Source organism: Oenanthe melanoleuca, chromosome 18 (assembly GCF_029582105.1).
Source record: "Oenanthe melanoleuca isolate GR-GAL-2019-014 chromosome 18, OMel1.0, whole genome shotgun sequence".
NCBI classification, from domain to species: Eukaryota; Metazoa; Chordata; class Aves; order Passeriformes; family Muscicapidae; genus Oenanthe; species Oenanthe melanoleuca.
Window position 1 is genome coordinate 8,228,610 of NC_079351.1, and position 22,329 is coordinate 8,250,938.

A 22,329-nucleotide genomic window follows, 5' to 3' on the forward strand; every position below is an offset into this window, starting at 1 on the left:
TTTTATGGCAATGAAGGCAGTATCACTAAAGTGATTGTTATAATTCAAGTGATCAAATAATTCACCAGTCAAATACCTGTGTACCATCAGACAGCTGCTCACACAAGGAAGCTGTTGTCAGGCATGGTTTTCCCACATGTACCAGATGCAGTTCCCTGAGGCTTCTGTATCACCAGATCCACAGTTTGACTGCAGAGTTCAGGGCTGCAGCTTCCCTCCCAGAGGGATGCTCCAGCCAACACCAGGACATTTGGCTGCCATTCCACTCATGTGCCAGGCTCAGGGCATCAAAGACAGAATGGTTGAGACCTCAGGTAACAATCACACTCAGAGTTGAATTAACATCACTCCCCAGAACATTCTTACATCTACTTCCCCCCTCTACCCTGAGCTTTACTCCAGGTGCGGCCTCCTTTCCAACGTTCTGGTCTTGGCTCAGGCTTTTCTGTTTACTATCCCATCACATCAAAAATCAGCCAAGTATGACTCAAAGGCAGGTGGAGGAAACTGCCTTCTGCAAATAGATGATAGATAGAATAAAAGATAAACCTTTTAGGGCAGCCAGCAGCATCCCATGGATAGGCAGAGCACACTGCATCCTTCCCCAGCCCCCTGCAGCCAGGGACCCCCACTGTGTGGCAGGTGTGGTATCCAGGGTTTCTGACTGACAGACAAAGGTCTAACCCTTGTCTAAGTTTCCTTTAAGGTAATAGCTTGGTAGGTGATCTTATAAATGTTCTTCAGTGGTGATATAAATGTATAAGTTTTAATGGATCATTTCCCTGCCCTTTCCCCTTATACATCTTATAACACTCAGTGGCACATTGAGATATACAGTGGGCTGTAAAACACCTCCTCAGCTGAAAAACTGGTGTTGTATTAAATTTTTCAAGTGCCAGCACTCTGACTTCTTCATAACAATATAATGACACACCTTGTCTTGCATTAACTAATCATGTTAAGACTTTAAAAATTGGGTCCTCTGAGCAGTCTGTAAAAGGAGACAGCTTCTTTCAAAATTATCTTAAGGAAATTTGGTATTTCCCTGGCTATCTTGTCCTAAGACACAGGGATGTGCAGAGGGGGGCTAATGCCCTTTGGGATAAGCTACTCCTACCTGCAGGTTTGCCCTACAGCCAGCAAGTCCCCCTGGGTTTATGCACATGAACCCCAAGCAGGCATCCCACAGTGCAGTCAGACAGACCCATGGACAGACACACAGACACAGAGGCAGCCTAGCCATGGCCTCACTGGCTGAGCTCTCACACGTCAGTTTGTGCTCTTTGCCCTAGAGATGGAAATTACAACCCACAGTCCAAGGCCAGGGCCAGAATGACACTGAGAGCAGAGAGGGCACTGAGGTGCTGATAACGGGGTACCAGGCACCCCTGGGGGTCCCAGCACAGCCCAGGGTGCCTCTGACTCCCTGGGGCCAAGGAGCTCCAGAAAAAACAATGAATTTGCTCTTCCTTTTCAATCAGTCCATTTGTTTTTCTTCCCAGTGTTTGCTTTCTGTTGCAACATAAGCACAAGTTTATCTTTGAGTTTATGGCTGCAAGGCAGATTTTCAGCCTGGGTCATTGCCACATCATCTGATTGTGAGGACACAGCTCTGTCCTCATGCCCAGCACCAGGAGCTGTGTCTTTTCCATCCCAACTCATCCCTTTCCAACACACCCTGCCCACTCAGTTCTGTGATTTTTATTTCTGAGCCCAGCCTTGTTCCTGACAAGAGGAAAACTTAATCTCTCTACTTTTTCTTAGAGCCTATGACAGTCAATAGCCTAATCTGAGCACTCCTTGGAAAAGGAGTTTGCAACCAGTCTCATCCTTCTTCATCTATTTGCTGTATTCTGAGCTGCATAGGCAAGGTTTAGTGTAGGACACTATTTTGTTCTCTTTGATTTACCACTGTCCCCTGACTGGATGTGATACATGCAGCCACAACAATGCTGAACCCAAGCCAACTAAGCCAGGAATGATCCAAATACAAGTATATTGCTGCCACAACCTGCCCCAGCTCATCAAAACTGCTAATGTAGTGATGTCACACAAAAATGACCTAGAGGTAGTTTTTCAGTCTCTGGGAAAGTTGGGGGTGCCCATCTGGGACCATAATTGAAAGCTTCATAATTGAAGTGAGTCACAAGCAGCTATGTGGGAGAAAAAGCAATGAGCAAATAACTTTAATTCCCCAAAGCAGAAACCTCTACAGTGTGAGAAAGGATGGGGCACAAGAAGAGGCAGCTCCAAATGACTGATACCCCAACTCCAGATTTATTTGTTCATAGAACCCCATCACCTGGTTTCTGTAGGAGACTGGATCTCACCAAAAGATTTACAGGTCTGAGAAAACAGTGCTGAAGTAATTTCAACCCCAGCACAAAGAGGCTCACTCACCTTCTGCCAGCTAAAAATCACTGCTTTTCTGCACATCCCTGCCCTGCCAGAGGCCAAGCAAACACAGTGCTGCCTGCAGCAGGGGGATGGGGTCTTCCTTTTGCAGGGGAAACACTCAAGTAGAGCATAATCAGCTTTAAGCTGTCAAGCTTTCCCCAGCTGTCTTTCATCAAACAAAGAACTTAACTGAGAAGAGAAACTGCAGCAAGGTCTCTGCTGTGCTCCAGACTTGGCAACACCAGCCCAGGCCACATATTTTAGTCTTTTCCCCTTCCGCCAGTCCAGACACTGGAAATGATTGGGTACAACTTCCTTGGAACTGTTTATTGGCCAGTGAAGGGTCAGCAGCCTGGAAAAGTTGTATATTTGCTTATGGTTGCATTTTTTAAGTCTGCAACACCCAAGAGGCCTGCAAGCCTAAAAGCCAAGATCATCCAAGGGCTCATCCCAGCTCTCAGGTGTCTCTCAGTGTATTCCAGTTTATTCTCTGCTGCAGCAAAAACACCTTTGGGGTTCAGAGGGGAAAGCTGCCACAGGATAGTTACTAAGTGCTCCAACCCACTCCTAGTCAGTGTGCCTGACAGGTACTTCACTGCCTCCTCAGCCACCTTCTTCCTAGAAGCCAAGCAACTTGTTCACAGTCATGTCTCCATCTGTAGGATGCAGATTCTAGGGATTTGGGCATTCTGTCTCAAAACAGAACCAAAGGAATTGCAGAGCATGTCTACCTATGCAGACACAAACAGTTGTGTTACTGCCCTAAAGCAAAGAGCACAACTGAAAACTCAAAAGACAGTGACCTTACACATTCCTTGGTATCTCAGGGCAGCTCATATGCCTTCTGAGGAATTTAAATCCAGGTGCTGCCCAGAGAATAGCAAAATCCAAAAGGCAACTAACATGGTAAGAGGCATCTTTCCCAGACACATCTGGTAAAATCTAGGGAGCAGATTGCTCCCTAGAGGGAAGGGAGCACTGCTCAAATAGCAAACCAGGAAAACCAGCTGAGGACCCCATACAGAGTTTTAATCCTATATTCCCTGATATTCAACCCTAGTCCCAGCACTACAGACCTCCCAACAACAGCCCCCACACCCTCAGGAGTTCAGTGTGAAGTAAGTTGTTAAATGATTTATCCCAACACAAAACCCAGGAGTTTTTACTCCCTTGCAGGTGTCCTACTGCAGGTTAGCAAAAAGCCAAGCATGCTGCTCAGCAGCACCAAGCAAACCTGCCAGAGGGAATTAAAGTCTGCAAAATCAAGCAGGAGCAGTAGAAGGCAATCACAGCATCACAGACAGCAGAGGAGAAGTTTGTAAGATCTCATGAGGCTGAAACAGACTGTCCACATGCTACAGCCTACTGCTGTGTGCAAAATCTGAGAATAATATACACAGATGGTCAGGGTAGAGGGAAAAGAAATTAACAGTACAAAGTTACCTCCTTCAGTAGTTTTCCTTGTATGAATCAGTCTTTGCTCTCAATTTGGCCATTTATAGCAAGGTAGATTTATGATGAGGATACTGTTCTTGGAGGAAATTATTTCAGCCTTGGCACGAGAGACCAGGGAATTTTCATTATCTCCTAACTCACATGAGAGTTCTGTGACACACAGACTTTCACATTGGCCTGAGGTAATTACTGCTTCCAGCTGGAAAGGAAGAACCAGTGTTTTTCACTTTGCAGGTGTGTGTTCCAGAGGATAAATACACATAGGGTTTAATGCTATTAACATCTGACACCTTGACACCACTGGGCCTGTCTTGTGCTCCCCTACCATACAGATTGCATTGGACCAGGAATCTGGAGATTTTGAGCCCATTTTCCTTCTCCAAAAGGGGTTTTTAATCACAAGCCTGTGATTTTTTTATATTTCACTTTATTTATTGCACACTGGGGAGATAGAAGGTGTTACCCTCACTGCAGCCAAGGTGGCTGTTGCAGATGGGGAATCAGGTGGGGAACACCCAACCATGCAGGGCATTTCTGAGTTCTCTGCAGCAAGGCTCGTTGGTTCCACTGCTTGAGGCAAGGCAATAAAACCAAGAAGACATTCCCTTTGCAGCTGTGTTTCCCTCCCTGCTGTGCTCACCCCAGCCCTCCCACCTGGAACATGCTGCTGTTGAGGTCTCCATTCCAGCTATGGAGCAACTTCAGCTCGTGGTGTAAAAGGATCTGGCAGATGGAAACACCATTTCTGAAACTTCAGTGGGGTTTTTTGGTTTGCAACAAAGGCCTTCCTTATCTGAGCATATCTTCTCTTTCCCACCCAACACAAAGATGACTTGAAGCTATTTATCCAAACAAATTCTAGTTGTTCTCAACTGACTTTTTCATAGCAAAGTCTAACCCTTGCCTAGGGCATAGCTTTATTAAATTTTTCAACTCCATTTGATGTAACTGGTTCTCTCTGAGGACTCACACCATTTCCTCCAACACTGACTTTCAGTCTTCCTAGAGGCACAGCCAGATCCTGGCAGGCTACAGGCCAGTCCTGCAGAATACTCATTTACTGATGCACCACAGATATTCCTCATTACTGCTAACATTTTGCAGTTGAAGCCCTGTCAGTTGTGCAACACAGAAAAGATCTGTTTCAGAGAGGAACATGGCTTCAGGCAGTACAACCCTGGCAACTCACACCTTCATTACTCCCCAGGACTGTTTATCCAGCAGGGGCTTACAAACTCAACTGGGGGACAAATATAGCCTTTCATGTTTTCATTCCCTTTAGAAACAGGCATAGCAATACAGCACCCTTCACTGGGGTTTTTCCTTCTATTAATATGGCAGTAATTCACTATCCAGATGTGAAGGAAGGGAGTTTTGTCTTAAGGGAACTGAATTGAGGAAATGTGGTCAATCAGCCCCAGTGTCTGACCACCACAGCAGTGAGCTCACAGTCAGCTCTTCAAGACAGAGACATCAGGATTATGGCACATGTGCCAAAAGTGGCTCAGTGCTATCTGAGCTATCATGGAACCCCAGAATCATTTCAGTTGGAAAAGAACTGTGCCATCGAGTCCAACCTGTGCCAATGCCCACCTTGTTAACCAGCCCAGAGCACTGAATTCCTTGCATGGGACTTGGATGATTTCCTTGATTCCAGGGATGGGACTCCACCACCTCCCAAAGCCTGACAATCCTTTCAGTGACGAAATTCTTCCAGATGTCCAAACTAAACATCCCCTGCTGCAGCTTGAGGCCATTTCCTCTTGTCCTGTCAAAGTGGAAGTGTCATCAGGAAGTACTAGGAAGGAAACACAGATCAGAACTAAAGCCACAGCATAGCTCATACTCCAATAATACATAAAGTAGATCTGAAAATCATGCAAATGCAGGAAATGAGCAATGTGGGAACCTGGGCTGCAGGAGCAAGGGCACAGGAGATAACAGAGACGTGCAACAAATGAAGATGTAAATGACCCTCAGAAGAAAAACTCTAGTTTTTAAAGGATTATGGATGGAACAGAATAGGGTTAACCAAGAGGCACTCTATTTGGATTTTTCTATTCAAAAACACACATAAAAATAATTATGTAATTAAAAATATTGGCAAGACATCCAAATCACATACAGAGTCCATTTATTTCAACACAATGCTGGTTCAAATCCATGTCATTGAAACTTGTAACACAAAACTGCAGCAAAACACTGGCAAGAGACATTCAGTCAGGAGCTACATCAGGACCTCACACCCCACAGGTCCTTTGGATTAATTCCCAGAAAGGTTATGAGTTTTTATATCAGACCATACTCAGTTTTCCTCAGGGTTTCTTGATACCATCCCTTCCATTTGCACAATTCTGACTTGCTGCAGACATTCCCAAACTAGATCTGCTTTTACACAGATGATCCAAGGAAGGAAAGATCTAGGAAATCATTACATAACAAGACATTCTCATCCTTTTCTATGCTAAACACTCCCCTACTCCACACAGGAATAATACCAATTTTTCTCACCAGTCTGTAACCTTGCAAAGATAACCAAGCTCATGAAGACCTGGAGGGATGGACAGTGGCACCAAGAACTGCCTTCAAGTGACCAGGAAATCATCCCTTTAATCTTCATCATGAAAGGGAAATGATCCTTTTCATCTCAGTTGCTGAGAACCAATCCAGAGCACAAACTGAGCACAGTTGCACAGAATTAAAGCTGCCAGGATAAAAAGTACTCGGTCTCAGCCACCAGCCTGGCTCTTGAGCAAGTTACATGTGTCTGTAGATGGTCACAAACTGTTCTGCAACAGCTCAAAGTGGCCATTGCAACAAAGAAATATCATTGTTTTCTTTTGCTGAAAAATTTCCATTTTTATTGTAGGCCTGGGGGAGGAAAAAAAATAAAGCAGCCGAAAAAAACCCCCATAAACTCCAAAATGTTCAGTGCCTGTTTTCAGGCATGTAAAATCCGGGAGAGCTGGGAGAGCTCTGGTCCCTGCTGAGGAAGCTGATTGTTGTTCTAGCAACAAAATAGGAAACTCATGGAATAGATAGATAGATAGATAGATAGATAGATAGATAGATAGATAGATGACATAACTTCAGGATCAACACAGCTTGTTGATGCCATTAATGTTAAAATAATAAAAGCAGAGAGAAATCAATAATGTTGACATCATAAAATATAGATAACATTTTTGACATGATGTGACAAGACCTCTAAAATTGCACATGAGAATGTAGTTCCCTGAATCTTCGAGGGACTCTTCCCATTTGTTCTATTATATCTGGGAATGAGGCTGATTTCCCATAAAAAGCCTGGACATTTGACTCCTCCTCCACTGGAGCTCCAGGAAGAGAAACAGGGGTAGAAGTTCAAGGGCTTCACTGGGATCTGCTCCCAGTGGCCGCCCAGAGTCTGAGCCCATGGATAAGAAGAGGAAAGAAGGGAAGAGGTTAATTGTGCAGGATGAAGTGTCCAGCTGAGGGAAAAGTCACTGCTGTCCATCCAGAGCTGAGTTTCAGGTTTTTCTCATGTATGTTGAGGGCATTCACTTTGTCTCCTCAACCTCCAGCCGTTTAACTCACACTTCTTAAACTTCCCTTTCCTACTATTGTGCTGACACCTGGGCAAAACTCTACAGTGAATGTTTGTTCTCAGAGAGTCCAAAATAATCTACAATTATCATCCTGCTGGAGAACCAATGCACCCTTCAAAAACTTCTGCTCCAACTGTTTCGTTTATTATTTTAAAATTATGTTTATGACCAAGCACAAGCTCCTGCTCTAAGAGAAAGACACATTAACAACCCTAACAGCACATGCACTTCAGCTTTTTAAGTCTGAAAGGTTGCCTTCTATAAGCAGTCCTCAATCTGGCCATCTCTGCCCCAGAATTGCAGCAGTAATTACATCAGAGCAGGAAAACTTCAGGAGTTGAGCAGGAACTCAACACCCTACGTGTGCCAGAGCCCCAGAGGGGCCCTGGCCTGGCATGAGCCCATGTGTCACTGTCACACAGAGAGGCTGAGCTTGGGGCTGTGACTCACAACAAACAGAGGGAGGGCAGGGGAGATGGGGCTGCTCCAAAAAGCCCTGGAAAGGGCTCCACCAACAGATCCCAGCTCATCAGGCAGACAAGAGACACAGTATATGCTTGGGAAATATTGTGGATCTTTAAATGCCTCGTTGGTGGGCTACAGAGGATCTCAGGATTGTCACATCTGTCACCAGCTTCCCTCTGGGAAAATGGATCAATGGCTGGGACCCTTCTCCCTGTGCTCAGCAGGATGCTGCTGGGAGCTGCACACAGCCATACTGTGCAGGTCACAGGAATTTCCAGTCCCCTTTGGTGTTTTAGGTTTTGAATCACCTCTCTGCTCCAGCTGAGCCACAAGAGCTCTGTGAACCCCATGGGCCAGTGAGGCACAGGCTGCAGCAGCCTGAAGGACCTGGCATGGCTGGACCCTGTGTCACAGCTGGCACAGCAGGCACGAGGTTCCCTGGGGTGACAGAGAAGCCATGGCAGAGCTGCTGGGCACCCCCTGCCTGCCAAATGCATGCCTGGTGCTCTGCCACCTCACAGAGATCATTTATTGGTCACACAGCCTGGGGCAGAGGTCAGGACATGTATATCCCCAGGGACTGGCAAGAGAATAAATCCACATATTGCAAAATTTGTGTCAATTAGATCCACTTGCAGCTTTAAATGCCTTCAGAGCCCAAGCATTGCAGCCTGTGGGGCTGTGTTTCTCATCCTGGCAGGAAACAATGCCTTTTCTGAGACCAGATTAGCACCAGAAGGTGTCCTTGTCACCAGTGTGGAGCAGACACTCCTTCAGGAGTGTAGCAGTCTGCAGCTTTTGGATATCCTCACCCCCAGCCAGCTCACAGGAATAATTTACTCACCAAGTGTGAGACCCCTGGTGATTCATAACATGAGGTGACAACAGTAAAAGGAAAAGCAAAGCAGATAATTTCATCTAGCAGAGAAAAACAGGACCCAGAAATAGAAACCTACTGTTTCTATTTTATCACTTCTTTTTTTTTCTAGAAAAAGATTAAATAGACAAATGTCTGTTTCCTGCAGAGTAAGATAATGTAATTCATAAAAAACAACATCAATTTTCATCAAGAGCCTAGGGTGTCTGTACAATGTCTGGCATTCCCAGAGAGAGTCTGTAAATTGATTGTTCTAGAGAAAGGAAAGGCAAAGCTGGTGTTTTCCTTCCCAGGGAGTAAGTGCCCTTCACAATGTTTTCCTCACAACGGAAGTTTCTTTAATGTAAACAGAAGCAGCAATGCTTCCAAAGCTGAGAAACAAGTTAGCTGAAGGACTAAAATAAAACCTCCCACCCCTGAGACACCAGAGCTGCTGCCCAAGTCTGCAGACAGGACTATTTCTATTCTTTGTAGAGACAGCCCAGAGCCTAAGAATCATAACGTGCTCATGTCCCAGGTCTAAACACCTAATTCAGGCAGAGCAGGAGCAAAGCTGTGGCTTTGGACTTCAACCATCACTAGAAATTCACTTTCAAACTCTCCTGCTCCCTTTTTTCCTCACCCCAAGGAGGTGCTGCAGCAGCCCAACCACATCCAGCTCCTTCCCAAAGTCAGGCAGCATCTCCCAAGCCACAAACCATTCATTCCAGCAGCAGCAGGATTGCTGTCAGAGGACACAGATCATCCTGCTGGAAAACTCAGGGGGTTGTGCCAGGCTGGTTCTCCAACATCCAGATAATGGATTGACAAGCTCAGTGTTAAATATTTAAGATACACATTGTACTGAGAAACACACACAGCAGATCCAAACCAGCTACTCAAAAGCTTATTCCCAGGCAGAGCTGTTCTTTCCTCTTTTTCAGCTGTCCATGACCTCTTTCTACCTCACTCCAGAAGGGCAGAAGATCACTGTCACTCTGCTTATGCTTTCATTTACACAAATCCAGGCACTGAAATTTTTCAGCAGTTCCAGCTGTAGGAATGTTTTAAAGCAGGGCTAGGTGAGCTCTAAGACCATTTATAGGTGAAAACACCAGGACACAAGATTTTTTTTTTAAATTCCTTTTACACAAATATGCTTGCAAGGGATCAATTCCTTTTGTCCTTTTTTCAAAAGTGTCCAAAATGTGAAAAGGATTTTGGTGAAATGGTGTTTGCATGCAGGATTTGGTCTCTGTGCCACAGTAGCAGTCCCAGTCCTGACACAGGATCACATAATATACAGAACTGTGCAAATTAGAAATTACTATGGTCAGTCTTTTGTTTCTGCATTTAGAAACCCTGAAATCATTACAACTTAAAACCAACCAAAAGCAGTAGAAAGGGACAATATCATCTGAACATCAAGTGAGGAACCAATCATACCAGAGCCAGAGATGGTGGTCCCTGGGGAAGCCATGCATTTCCTCAGGGACAGAGGCTAAATACTCAGCAGATAGGAAGTGTCAATACAAAAGAAATCACAGAATTTGTCCAATAAGGTTTTTTCTGCCTCGAGTCATGCACTGCCCAACACAAACATGTACTGCCCTTGCACTTGTGCAGCTTGGATGCTGTGCTGCATTTGCAGTCAATGCATGCACTGATTTGAGGAATTAATTGGACTAATACCAAGTGTCTCTTCAGTGGCAGCTATCTGCTGCAAACCCACCTGCAGGCTGTCCCCTGAGCTCCTGTTCCCCCTCCCAGCCCCACCCTTGTCCCTGCAGTGCTTGTGTGCCACTTCAGTGCTCAGTGTCCAATACTGAGCACAGAGCAGGCACAGCCTCAGCCTGGGCTCTCACTCCTTAGCCAGGAGGGAACAGAGAGAAGCTGTGCTCCCCAAATTGTGCCACAACTGGATTTCCTTCCTCCAGCTGCTGGTTTGCAGCCTTTTCCACCCCCCAGCCTTTGCCTTCCCATCCCAGCTGCACTCACTGAAAGGTTTCACACTCCAGGTCCGAGGAGCCCGAGCTGCAGCTTCCCCCTGTCCATGCAATCCAAACTCCAGCCAGCAACTTGCCCAGCAGCTTTGTACCTTCCATCCCTTCAACCTGTGGCATAACAAGAATCTTCTCCTGGAGAGATCCTCAGCTTGAAGATGGAAGCAAGATTTGCAGGTAATGTTACTGCCACATGCCAGCAGCATACTCAAAGCATATTCCTTCCCTGGGGCAGCCAGCCATCAGCCTGCTCCATGTAGCAGCCCAAACCTGCTCCAAAGCCACAGATAGATGTGTTTGTGGGCTGCTGTTGGAGATATGATTGCTTTAGGAAGGGCCCTAAGCTTCTTCTTGAAGCTTCCTTCCTGTTCTGCTTGTGGTTGGCCTGAAAAAACAGTAATGTTTAAAAAAACCCAAACAAAACATATTCAATTGTTCTGGTGAAAATATTCAGGAGAATAAAGCTGTTCAGCATAAGAGCTTTACACAGCTCATTCTGTTCTCATTGCACAGAATGGTGGAAAAGGCTCAACTTTAAAGTGCCATTAAAATTAAAAATGCTCTTGCAGACAGAGGGGAATGACAAGATTCACTGATCAGACCACTGCCCAAACAGGGCACCAAGGCACACAGATCTCAACAGAATGACATGGGACAGGGCACTGAAAAAAACTAATAATATCAAGCAAATATTTAGGGTTTTTTCTAATTTTATATATACATATATATGCAGATATGAATCAATAATTTGAGCTGATGGAAGTCCCTGGCAGCTCAACTCCAACACAGCTGATCTCCAGAGCAGACAATATGCTTAGAGCAGGGATTGCTCTCCCTTTACACCTGGAGCAGCAGCTTTCCTGGAGAAGCACAGGAGAGGAAGAACCAGATGAACCCTCAGCAACTGATTTGATTTTGGCCCAGCGATTGGGATAGAGGCAGCCCTTTGCTGGCTGCCACTCCCTCCAGAACAGGACTGGGATTTTGCAAGCTCTCCTGGAGCAGCCTGGGATGAAAAGCTCCTGTGCCAGTCCCGGCAGCAGCCACTTGATGGCCATCCTGCTCTGCAGGAGAGGGACACTGGGGACAGAGCAGGGGCTGGGGACCTGCCAGAGACCCCTGAGCTGACCAGCCAGGGAGCAGAGGGGTCCCCTGACACCCCTGAGCAGCTGGCTCACAGTGCTGCCCCTCACCTGGGTGCTAAGAATGAGAGATTTGAGATCACTTAAAATATCACTGGCAAGGGTATGAGCTAAAGTTAGATTTAATATTAAGCAACAAAGCATGACAACTCTACTACTTACAGAACAGCTGAGGCACAGCAAGGGAAAACAATCAACAAGAAGATACAGAGGAGATGAAGGCCTGCAAAGCTGGAGACTTCCAATCCAAGAAAAAGAGAATAAAAGGATGAAAAAATGTGTTGCAAAGTAGCATGAAGAGTGAGAAATCAATAACCAGTAGAGGACAGAATACTAATTAATTGAGCTAATTAGAACCAATGAGTGTTAATTTCTCTGTTTGCTAAGAATGTATAAATAAGTGGAAAATTTCTGTATTGGCATCAGTGCAGAGGCCAGAGTTTGTCAGCCACCTGTTGGCCAAAAATAAAGCAACACCTTACTCTCTAACACTCAAAGACAGTGTTATAGGGAGTCTTTATCCTGACGATTTTGGAGGGTTTTGGTAACAGCAGCACTGGTGAAAAGACCCAAACCCCACAGCCTGTACACATTCTGTCCCTTAAACAAAACCAGGGCAGGGACACGCTGGTTCCTTCCCCAGGTGCCCCAGCTGCCCATTCCTTCTCTCTCTTCAAACCCTCTGCTATTTATCCCAGTGCCTGGGGATGGCATCACCTCCTCATTGTTGGAGATGTGTGGTGGGGAGCTGGAGGCTTTCCCCAGTGTGTGGATGAGGTTTGTTTTGGTGGAAAACAAAGAGATGCCACATTTTAAAAAGCGTGCATCACTCATTTCCAGCTTCAAGCCTCATGATTCCGTACCTAGTGCTGCTGCCAGAGACCATTTGGGGTCCCACTGCACTCCAGGACTCAGTGGGGCACTTTGGAATACATGGAATGGAATTTGGAGTCTGTCAAGGACACTGTGGGGCTCTGCAGATACAATTCAAGGTCCACAGGAACATTTTGGGGTAGCAGGGGTGCAATTTTTGTCCCTCTGCACAAAACCTGGAGCCCTGTGCCTGTAATTTGGGGCCAAGTGGGGCATTCTGGGATGGCAGGGGTGTGAGGAGGAAGCATCCTACTGCCTGTAGGACAGGCCAAGAAAGACACAGTCTGCTCAGCATGCTCAGGGCACCAGACATCTGAAGGATACCATGGGCTTGGGTGTGTTTTTCCACCTTTATTAATCCACAGAAAGCTGCAGCTCTGCTGAGCTCACCGGCACCAGCAGCACAGCGTCTGTAGGATGACCCAAGATCTTCGCCGCTGCACCCTTGGAGCTCTCAGGATGGAGCCCGTGTGGGCTGCCAGGGAACTGACAGAGATATCCCTGTCTGTCTCCAAGGGCTGAAGGGCTGGGACCAAAAGAAACAGAGCCAAGGTGAAGCTGTGTGTCTGCAGAGATCCCCCGGGTTCCCCACAGACCACTCACCACTGAGGATATGAGCCTGAGTCTCTAAATCCTGGTCCCTCATGTGCCTGGTGGCGCTCCCTGGGCACAGAGCTCTGTCAGTCCCTGCTCCAGGGTGCTCCCAGTAGGGTGACCCCACCCTGCCACCCTTCCCCTCTGCAGGGCTGACCCAGGGGCCACCAGCACCATGGGGAGTGGGACAGGGCAAGGTGGCCACTCAGCTGAGCTTGTGGAAGGGGGCACAGGGAGGCTGAGGCTCTGCACAGGGTGGTTGGGGTAGCCACAGGGTTGATGCCAGTGCAGTGCAGGGACATGGCCAGGCTGGCCCAGAAGGGGCCAGGGGCTGTGACTCACCCAGGAACCTGACGGCCGCCAGGCGCACGGAGGACTGAGGGTCCCTCAGGTAGGGCAGGCTCTGTTCCATGTACTCTTCAGCCCTGCTCCTCTTCTTCATCAACTGCAGGGAGCACCAGGGATGTCTCCAGGCTGTCACACAGCCCCCCAACTGGCTGGAGCAGTCCCTCCTGCCAGCACCCCTCATTGCTGAGCCCCTCTCCGGCTGGATACAGCAAGGGGCCTGGAGAGGAGCCCCTGGGGCTATGTTCTCAAGAACAGGAACAAGGTCCTCCAGGTCCTGCCCTGCCCTGCAAGCAGCCTCTGCTCCCCTGGGTCTCATGGGGACAGACACAGGGCAGGGACAGCCCTCACCCAAGGGCCCTGTGCCTTGTCCTTACCAAGCATTCTCCAAGCTCCCACATCCGCTCTTTCTGCAGCAGGTGCTTGAGCTCCTTCCATTTGAGAAGCTCTGCAGCAGCAAAAAGGGCTTCCCCAGAGGCCTGCAGAACAGCATTAGCTCAGAGGTGGCACCAGGGCCTGGGCAAAGAAACCTCTTGGCTTTATTCCTGCAGTCATCCCACCCTTAGGAAGCTGTGACTTGTCCTAGCCTGAATGTCTTGGAGTCTCTTGGGGACAGGTCTGGGTGACTGACTGAGGCTTGAAGCCCTGGCCCTTGACACTTGTGGGGAAGCTGAGAAGCCTCTGGGCTTCTGGAGCACAAATGTTCAGGCCTCAGGTGCTGCCTCAGTGTCCATGGGCTGCTGCCAAGCCCTGCTGGAGCAGGCAGGAAATGTTGAAAATGGCTGAGCCACCTTGTGCACCCTGCTTGTGCTGGTTCCACAGGAGCCCTTCCCAGGGCTGCACTGGGGGAGCCCTGCCCAGTGTGAGCAGCCCATGCCCCAGTGCCCAGAATCCCTGGGAGGTGTCAGTCCCCCCATAGCAGTGCTCAGCCTTCAGATGCACACCTTGGCCACGCTGGGCAGCTGGTCGTTCAGACGGAAGAGGAGCGGGATCAGTGCCCTCTGAATCTCCCTCCTCATGCTCCTCTCATCCCTACTCACCACGGACCTCAGCAGGTCTCTGAGCAGCCAGAGGGAGAGCTCTCGCAGCCGGCCGCACTCCTGCTGGGAAGGGGGCAGGGTGAGCTCTGCAACAGCGGCTCCGTGCCCGTGGCTGCAGTGAGGCCGATGCCCAGCTCAGGTTCCAGAGCGGCCCAGGCAGCACTGGCCCATTGCAGGAGGGCTGGGCCTGCCCGAGTGCTGCTCTGAGGGCAGGGCCCGTCTGCGGGGCCCGGGCTCCCACTCAGCCTCACCGAGTCAGAGAGGGGCAGGATCTTCCCCACCAGCGCCACAGCCATGGAGCTGGCCTTGGACTTCTTCATCTGGCCCAGGACGTTTCGGAAGACCACAACGATCTTCAGCTTCTCTTCTTCACTGCCAACTTCCAGTATTTTCATCAGGCTTGGCAGGAAGGCTTCAATTTCTTTTGCCTTTATGAAGAAGAGGGTTTCCATTTTCGGAAAAGGCTGTGTCTGGAGACCTCCCAGGGCAGCCACCCAGGCCCCTCACAGCAGGGAGGGGCTCTGGAGCAGTCGCCCCACATCCTCATTCACAGTCCCTGTGCCACCCTGCTCACCATCTCGGCTCTCTCCGACAGCCCAACGAGGACTTCCAGCATCAGGAAGGCCATCACCACATCAGGATGTCCCTGATCACTCCAGACATTGTGCTTGTCACCCAACTCCTCCAAGTCAATCTGCCCCGAGGACGGCTGAAGGAACAACCACAGCCCTGAGGTGCTGGCAGAGGGCTCACAGAAAGGGGTGAGGGCTTTTCTGGGAACTCACAGCTCTGTGAGAGATGAGGCTGCCTTCTCTGGGAGGGTTGCACCACTGGTTCCGGAACAAGGTAGCAAACTCTGTTATGACCCCCTTCAGAATCTCTGGCATGGAGGACAGAGTGTTGCACAGCTCCTGCACACCGCTGGAAGCCAGGGGGCTGCCTCAGCCACGGCGCCGTGGCCAGGAGCAGCCCCACGGAGCAGAGCCCGTGCTGGGGGTCCCCAGGGGCCCTGCAGGAGGCAGGACAGGGCTGAGGGAATTCTCTGCTGGGCTGGGAGCACTGAGCTGGCTCTGGGCTGGCTTGGCTGGCTTTGGCTGCTGGGGGCCCAGCCAACACACCAGAGAGCTGGAAAGGTTTGTGAGATGGAGAGCCTGCCTCCATGGGATGTCCTGAAGCATTCCTTGGATCTGGCACCCACAGAGTCTCAGGGTCTCTCTCCCCACGTGGAGCAAGCCCTTCAGATTGTCAGGGCCAGTACCTGTCTTGTTGAAGAGCCATCTCACACAGGCTGATGACCACTGCTGAGCCATAGTTATGAGTCATCAGGAGAAACAGTGACTCAACTGTCCTATAGCCTGACTCTGTGGTGATGTATGGCAGGTTTTCTAGGATGCAGTTCACTATTTTTGGCACCTGGAGAGGATATAGGTGAGGATGGCACTGCAACTGGAGTACAGCCACGTCCTCAGCTGCCCTTCCCATTCCTCTCTGCCGCCCTCAGACAGCTTCAGGTGCCCAAGTCACCTGGATTTGTGAGGAAGGGATGGAGGGAGGAGCAAGGCCTGGCAGGGCTGAAGATCAGCGCAGTCCAGCCCCAAGGCACTCACATCTGTCAGCCAGAAGTCGGGGTATTCCATGGCCACATCCAGCATGCTGCTGGGTACCTGCTTGTCAAGGATGCTGGCATCTCTCATTGCCTCAATGGCCTCGAGGATGACATCTGTCCTCTCTCTAGAATGGAGGTATTTCCCAAAGGCCTGCAGCAGGAAGGGAGGAAGACGTGCCACTGAGTGCCCTGATGGTGCTGCTTGGCTGGGCAGGAGCTCCTGGCAGTGCTGGCAGCAGTGCCTGCAGTCCCTGCGTGGAAGAGGGTGAGGAGAGAGGGACTCCACATCGGGGAGGGGGGCTCATGGCTGGCCCTACAGAGAACTAGGGGCTTGCTGGGGGCCAGGAGGGCTGGGGCTGCTGCTGGGGCTGGAGCTGCTGCCAGGACACCAGAGTGCAGCCCATGTCTTGTCCCTGCTCAGGGATGGCAGGAACCTTTTCTCCAGGACAGTGAGGCCCCAACAGCCCCACTGATTCTGGGTCCCTTTGCTGACACAAGTGCCCTGCTGATGCCATGGACAAGAATCCCAGCAAGGAGGGGGATCATTACCTGGGTACAGTCTCTGGTGCTCAGGGAACACAGCGACGACGTGGTCACAGCTTCCCAAGTGAATTGGTCTGACCCATCCCTTGGCCTTGCCTTGTCTGAAGAGCAGGGCAAACACACAAGAGTCAGTAAGACAGAGCTGCTTTGCCAGCAAGGTCATCAAACCATGTTGATCTCGGTGGAATCTCCAAATGTTACTGTATAGGGGGTTATGGAGCAGTGAAAGGACACAGTAACATGGCACTCTCTTGCATGGTGTAAGAAAGAACAAGAAAGAGCAGTTTATTGAAGGAAGCCATTAATTTATATAAGACACTTAGTGAAAAACAAAATACAGACAGTTCATTGGTCAGGGAAGGAAACACCTCTTGTCCCAGGCTCATGGATCCAGCAGGTGTTTATCTTTTGTTATGATTCTTTCTCTTATGTTTACAGTAGAGAAAGAGGCTCTAGCTTGGGAAAAATCCCAGCCGAGCCTGAGAAATCCAGACTGGAAAAATCCTTTAAGATTCTTCCTGGGCCTGTAATGGCCACAAAACCACCCTGAGGTCTGCTTGCAAGACAGCAGAACAGAATCAGTCAAGATTTCTGGAGGGCGTCAGGAAGAGCTTCTTGCTATAGGCAAGAGGCACCAGGCAGGGTGATGGATCTGCTCTTCTCTAATGGGGAGGACTCAGCTTTGGGACCTGGGAGTCAATTTGAGCTTTGGCTGTGGGGGCCACAAGCCAGCAGGGCTCAATGTCCTGAAAGGAAGCAGGGGAAAGAGAACAGTAACAAACAGATCCCAGACCTGAGGTGAGCACTCAGCTTCTGCAGCAGAGTGACAGCTGGGATGCTCTGGGAAGCACTGGGAGGGGCAAAGGAGGTCAGGAAGCAGATCTATCAAGAGAGGTCTGTGTGCACAGGGATGAAAGCCACAGCTGCTCTTGCCTTTTTACTTACAGAGGAATTCAGCAAGGGAAAAAAGAGCATGGAAAGCTGTATAGCTTGTTTGTTCATTGGAATATCGGAAAAGAATGAGACGTCCCACCAGCCTTCCTATGGCTGGGACTGAGATGTCCTCAGGGCAGATGGGTCCAGAAGTGTCTCTTCCAATGTTGACAGAGGCCTGGTTGAGGGAGGCATGAGAAGAAGGGCTAAGAGAAGGAAGCTGGGCCAAGCACCTGTACCCAAGAGTGTGCCCAGGGCTGGATTCCCAGTGAACCTGGGCTTGGCAGGGCTCTATGGCCCCATCTCTTGGAGCAACCAGCTGGGAAGAGAGCAGCCCTGGCATGGAGAGTGGCAGGGAGGGAACACAGCCTGGCTGGAGGGTGCCTGGTCCTTACCTTCAGAGTGGAATAGCTGGACAGCAAATTGGTCAGGATACCAATCCTCCCCACAGCTCTGTCCCGCACAACTTCCCTCTGGGATTTGGTGAATTCCAGCAGCAGCTGGGATGAGACAAGCCAGTGAGCACCAAGAGCAAACACAGCTCTGTCCTGGGCCAGCTTTGTACCATCCCTCACGGCTTCCTCTGACCTCACACAAAGCCTGCAGTCCCTGTCCCTGGTGTCCCTCACAGGCCTGCACAAAGGTCCCAGGACAACCTTTTGGCCAGGCAGGTGCCACCCTCTGCAGCCACTGTGCTTCAGAGGAGCCTGGTGCCAGCCCCTGCTTCCTCACAGGAGGTGAACACCCTTCCCACACCATACTCAGCACTGGGCTAGGCAACTCCTTCCCTCCTGTGAGGAACAGCCCTGGGACCCCCACTCTGCTTGTGCCACACCTCAAAGATGTCCTGCAGCTCCTTGCTGACACTGGAGACAGGAAAGCTGAGCACCACTGTCCTCAGCATTTTGTCCATGGATTTCAGGGTCTGCAAACACAACACAGAGCAGTGCCTGTCATTCTGCTGCTCTTTCCCCCATGCCCAGGAGACTGATCTGAGCTGTCAGTGCCTGAGAACAGCTGGACTGCGCAGGAGAGACACAGGGATACACAAACTGCTGGGGACAGAGCAGCCAGGCCCATGGGAAGGGGACAGAGCCACCAGGGTGGGAAAGCAACACCAAGACCTCAGCCTGCCTCAGACTCTGGTCATGGGGCAGCACAGGGTGAGCAGAGAGCAGCCCAGAGGGACTGGAGGCTCCTGGAGCTCAGCCAGCACTTACCTTGGTGTAGAGGGCAGCACTCTGGTGTGGCATTTCCCTTTCTGAGGGAAGCAAGAAGACACTGGAGAAACAGGCAGAGAGGAGGCTTTTGGTTTTGCCCTCCAACACATTCTCCACCAAGCTGCAAGGACAGAGGAGGGACAGTTGGAAACTGGTGCTGGGAGCAGCCCCCACAGCCTCGTGCAGGGGACTCAGAGCTCTGGGGAGGGGGCCCACCATAATTCATCGATGGTAATCATGGCGAGGTACCGGATGTGTGAGGACAGACGGTCCCTTGGCTCCTTTTCCAGGAGCTCCTGCACAACACAACCAGGATGGAGCTGGCAGCACGCAGTGCCTCCAGTCCCTGACCCACCCAAGCACTGTCCACACAGGGTGCCAGTGCCAGGGGTGCTTGTGCCCATCCCCAGAACACCAGATGGGATGTGCCCGTCCCTTCACCTTGATATTCTCTACCACTTCACATGTTTGGCAGAATAAATCCAGGCCCTGGGTCATGCCGTGTTTCAAGGCAGTTTTGCACAGGACATAGGTGCTCTTCAGAAATGTGAACTTGTGCAAGTCCTGGCAGGCAGGAGACAGAGAGACAAACAAGGAGTGTGGGAGGGAGGATGGACACAGCCAGCAGGACTGGAGCACTGGGGGTGCAGTGCCCTGTGAGAAAGGCAGCTCTGCCCAGCCAGCATCCCTCCAACAGCCCAGCAAGGCCCCTGCCAGCAAATGCCAGCACAGCCACTGTCCAGCTGGCCACTGTTACCTTGTCAAGCCTGCTGAAAAACGCCACGATGAAATCCACAGCTTCCTCTGATTCTTTGTATATAGGCAACCAGCTGGCATCTGCCAGAGGGGAAGAGCAGGGAGGGCTGCAGGGGCTCTGGGCACAGGAGAGAGCCAAGATCTACCCTCCACCAGCCCTGTGCCCATGCCCCTGGCACAGCCTTTTTCCTGAGCAGCTCATGGCTGGAGGTGATGGGCAGAGGAGCTGCTCTGCTGGAGCTGGAAAGGCCTCAGTTCCTTGGGCAGGAAAGATCCAGAGTCCCACTGCTCCTTACTGCCCATGCCCTGGAACCCCTCTGCTCTGTTTTTTTTTCTTGGGAGAGGCTGTGCTGGGGCTGGCATCCAGCCTTGAGCTGCCCTGGCACTCAGGTGACCTCCTGCCTGTCCCCCAGGACGCTGTTGTGATCGTGCCAGGAAAACACGATCCTGGCATCATGCAGGGTGTGCTGTTGGCCCCAGCCCTGCCCAGCCCCTCGCTCACCAAGCTGCAGTGGCTGCATCGTGCTTGTGTCGTAGAAGAGCTGGGGCTGCGAAGAGTTGCTGTCCTGGGAAGAGCTGTCCTCCTCCCAGGCCTCCCTGGGGGGGGCAGGGGGTTTCTCCTCCATCCTGTGGGGTAGATGATGTGGGGGATCCTGAGGTGGGTGTTGGGGTGGTGTTGTGGGAAGCTTTGGCAAAACACTTCAGCCCCACAGGGCTGTCAGGGGTGGTGGGGCAAGACATGGGCTGCACTGGGGGGCTCAATGTCAGCTCCAGGCTCCTGCCTGTCACCTCCACCGTGGGCAGCAGCCAGGCTGACCACAGGGTTGTAGTGGGGTGTCACAAAGGGCCCCACTGTGACACAGCACCTGCCTCCAGCAATGGGTCCCAGTGCTTGTTGGCATGGGACCTGTCCCCAGCAATGGTCCCAGTGACCCACCACCCAGGCAGGGAAGGGCAGGGTGTCCCCTGCCAGCCCCATGAGAGGGGGACAGAGCCACCAGGGTGAGAAAGCAACACCAAGACCTCAGCCAGCCCCTGGTCATGGGGCAGCACAGGGTGAGCAGGGAGCAGCCCAGAGGGACTGGAGGCTCCTGGAGCTCAGCCAGCACTTACCTTGGTGTAGAGGGCAGCACTCTGGTGTGGCATTTCCCTTTCTGAGGGAAGCAAGAAGACACTGGAGAAACAGGTTTTGTCTTCCAACACATTCTCCACCAAGCTGCAAGGACAGAGGAGGGACAGTTGGACACTGGTCTGGGAGCAGCCCTCACAGCCCTGTGTAGGGGACCCAGAAGGGATGAGCAGATTCTCCCACAGAGAACATGGGGTGTCCCCTCCCCTTGATTTTTTCTACCAGCTTGTATGTGTGGCTGAACACCTGTAAAAATAAATCCTGGCACAAGGCACAGTTCCAGGTGGTTCTGCACAGGAAGGTGACCAGGAGGGTTTTCTGGCTGCTCTGAGCTGGGGGTCTCCATGGCTGCAAGAGCAGCCAAGCCAGTTTATTTGGCAGCTGCAGGTTGAGAGGAAAGAGCCTCCACTTGGGCATTACAGCTGCTCCCAGCTCCCTTGGTCAGGGACAGGGACATCTGCCCCTGGACCTTTATTCATGCAAAAGTATTTACATATTGGAAAAAAATGGAGGAGAAAAGCACCTTTTGCTCTAAGCCCTTCTCAATCCCACTGCCTGCTCCTGGAGAGGTTTGGATATTTAATAGTGATGATCTCAAGTGCATCATCAGCTGCTGCTCCATTCCAAGGCCAGATTGGGCTGCAGGGCTGATTTACTCAGGGGGAGGTTGGGCAGCAGAACCTGTGCTACCTCTGCATGAGAGCATTAAAATCACAGGCAGTGATTCAGGGGTCAGGAAAGCCACAGCTCACTTTAGGTTCTTGACTCAGACATGGACACATACAGGAGAAAATTTTACTGCTGCCACTAATGTTAGCAGCTTTACTAAACCTATAAAAAAACAATTACTGTTGGAGTTGGAAAATAATGAAGTAGGTAAATAATTTACAGGGAGGGGAAGAGGGCCTGTTTAAAACCCAATCAACTGTGACTGCTCTGAAGCATCCCCCAGAGCCTGCAGCAGTCTTCAGTTAGGTGCACATTATTTAATTGGTTTCAAGTGATTTTCTGGACTGCTAATCATCATGATGTAATTAAAAACCTGAGCAGCATGTGGAGTGTTATAGCACATTAGAGATGTTAAACTCCTGAGAGATCCTGTACTAGGGATGGCTGCTCCCCTTGCCTGGAGTGTGAAACACCCAGAGAGGAGGAGTCTGCAGGTGGGTGAAGCAGAGGAATGCAGGGCAAGTGGCCACCAGTAACTGCTGAGGAGTCAAGGTGAAATATTCATACCCATTCTGAAAAATATCCATTGCTCATGAAAATACAGATTTTGAAAAGCCATGAGCTTTGGAAGGGACAGAAGTTCTCCTTCTAACAGACATAGGCTGTCTCACTAAAAAAGAAGGGAAGGAATATGGAAAATTGAAGTTTTGCTTCAG

The 22,329-nt window shown here is 50.3% G+C and overlaps 1 protein-coding gene across 3 annotated transcripts; it reads right to left on the reverse strand.

Moving 5' to 3' along the window:
* Positions 1 to 13,111: 13,111 nt before the first annotated feature.
* On the reverse strand, positions 13,112 to 20,610 carry LOC130260361 (uncharacterized). Of its 3 annotated transcripts, none has more exons than XM_056505665.1 (19): positions 20,318 to 20,610; positions 19,817 to 19,896; positions 19,501 to 19,623; positions 19,276 to 19,355; positions 19,060 to 19,180; positions 18,675 to 18,764; positions 18,235 to 18,339; positions 17,852 to 18,017; positions 16,913 to 17,007; positions 16,365 to 16,514; positions 16,016 to 16,170; positions 15,543 to 15,678; positions 15,332 to 15,451; positions 15,009 to 15,185; positions 14,662 to 14,817; positions 14,095 to 14,196; positions 13,715 to 13,817; positions 13,382 to 13,441; positions 13,112 to 13,304 (listed from the first exon to the last, which is right to left on the reverse strand). In XM_056505665.1, the coding sequence occupies exons 1-19, from the start codon at positions 20,439 to 20,441 to the stop codon at positions 13,165 to 13,167; spliced, it is 2,283 nt and encodes a 760-aa protein (XP_056361640.1). In that variant the 5' UTR covers positions 20,442 to 20,610; the 3' UTR covers positions 13,112 to 13,164. The 3 variants fall into 3 exon arrangements, with proteins under 3 accessions (XP_056361640.1, XP_056361641.1, XP_056361639.1); XM_056505666.1 differs by having other exon boundaries at positions 14,758 to 14,817; positions 15,332 to 15,466; XM_056505664.1 differs by having other exon boundaries at positions 15,332 to 15,466.
* Between the last annotated feature and the right edge of the window lie 1,719 nt (positions 20,611 to 22,329).

Coding starts and splice junctions, on each gene's coding strand:
- LOC130260361 (XM_056505664.1), bottom strand. CDS start 20,441: ATGGAGGAGAAACCCCCTGCCCCCCCCAGGGAGGCCTGGGAGGAGGAC. Junction 18,018..18,234: donor CCAGCTATTCCACTCTGAAG/GTAAGGACCAGG, acceptor TCCCTCAACCAG/GCCTCTGTCAACATTGGAAG. Junction 14,197..14,661: donor AGCTGCCCAGCGTGGCCAAG/GTGTGCATCTGA, acceptor GCTGTTCTGCAG/GCCTCTGGGGAAGCCCTTTT.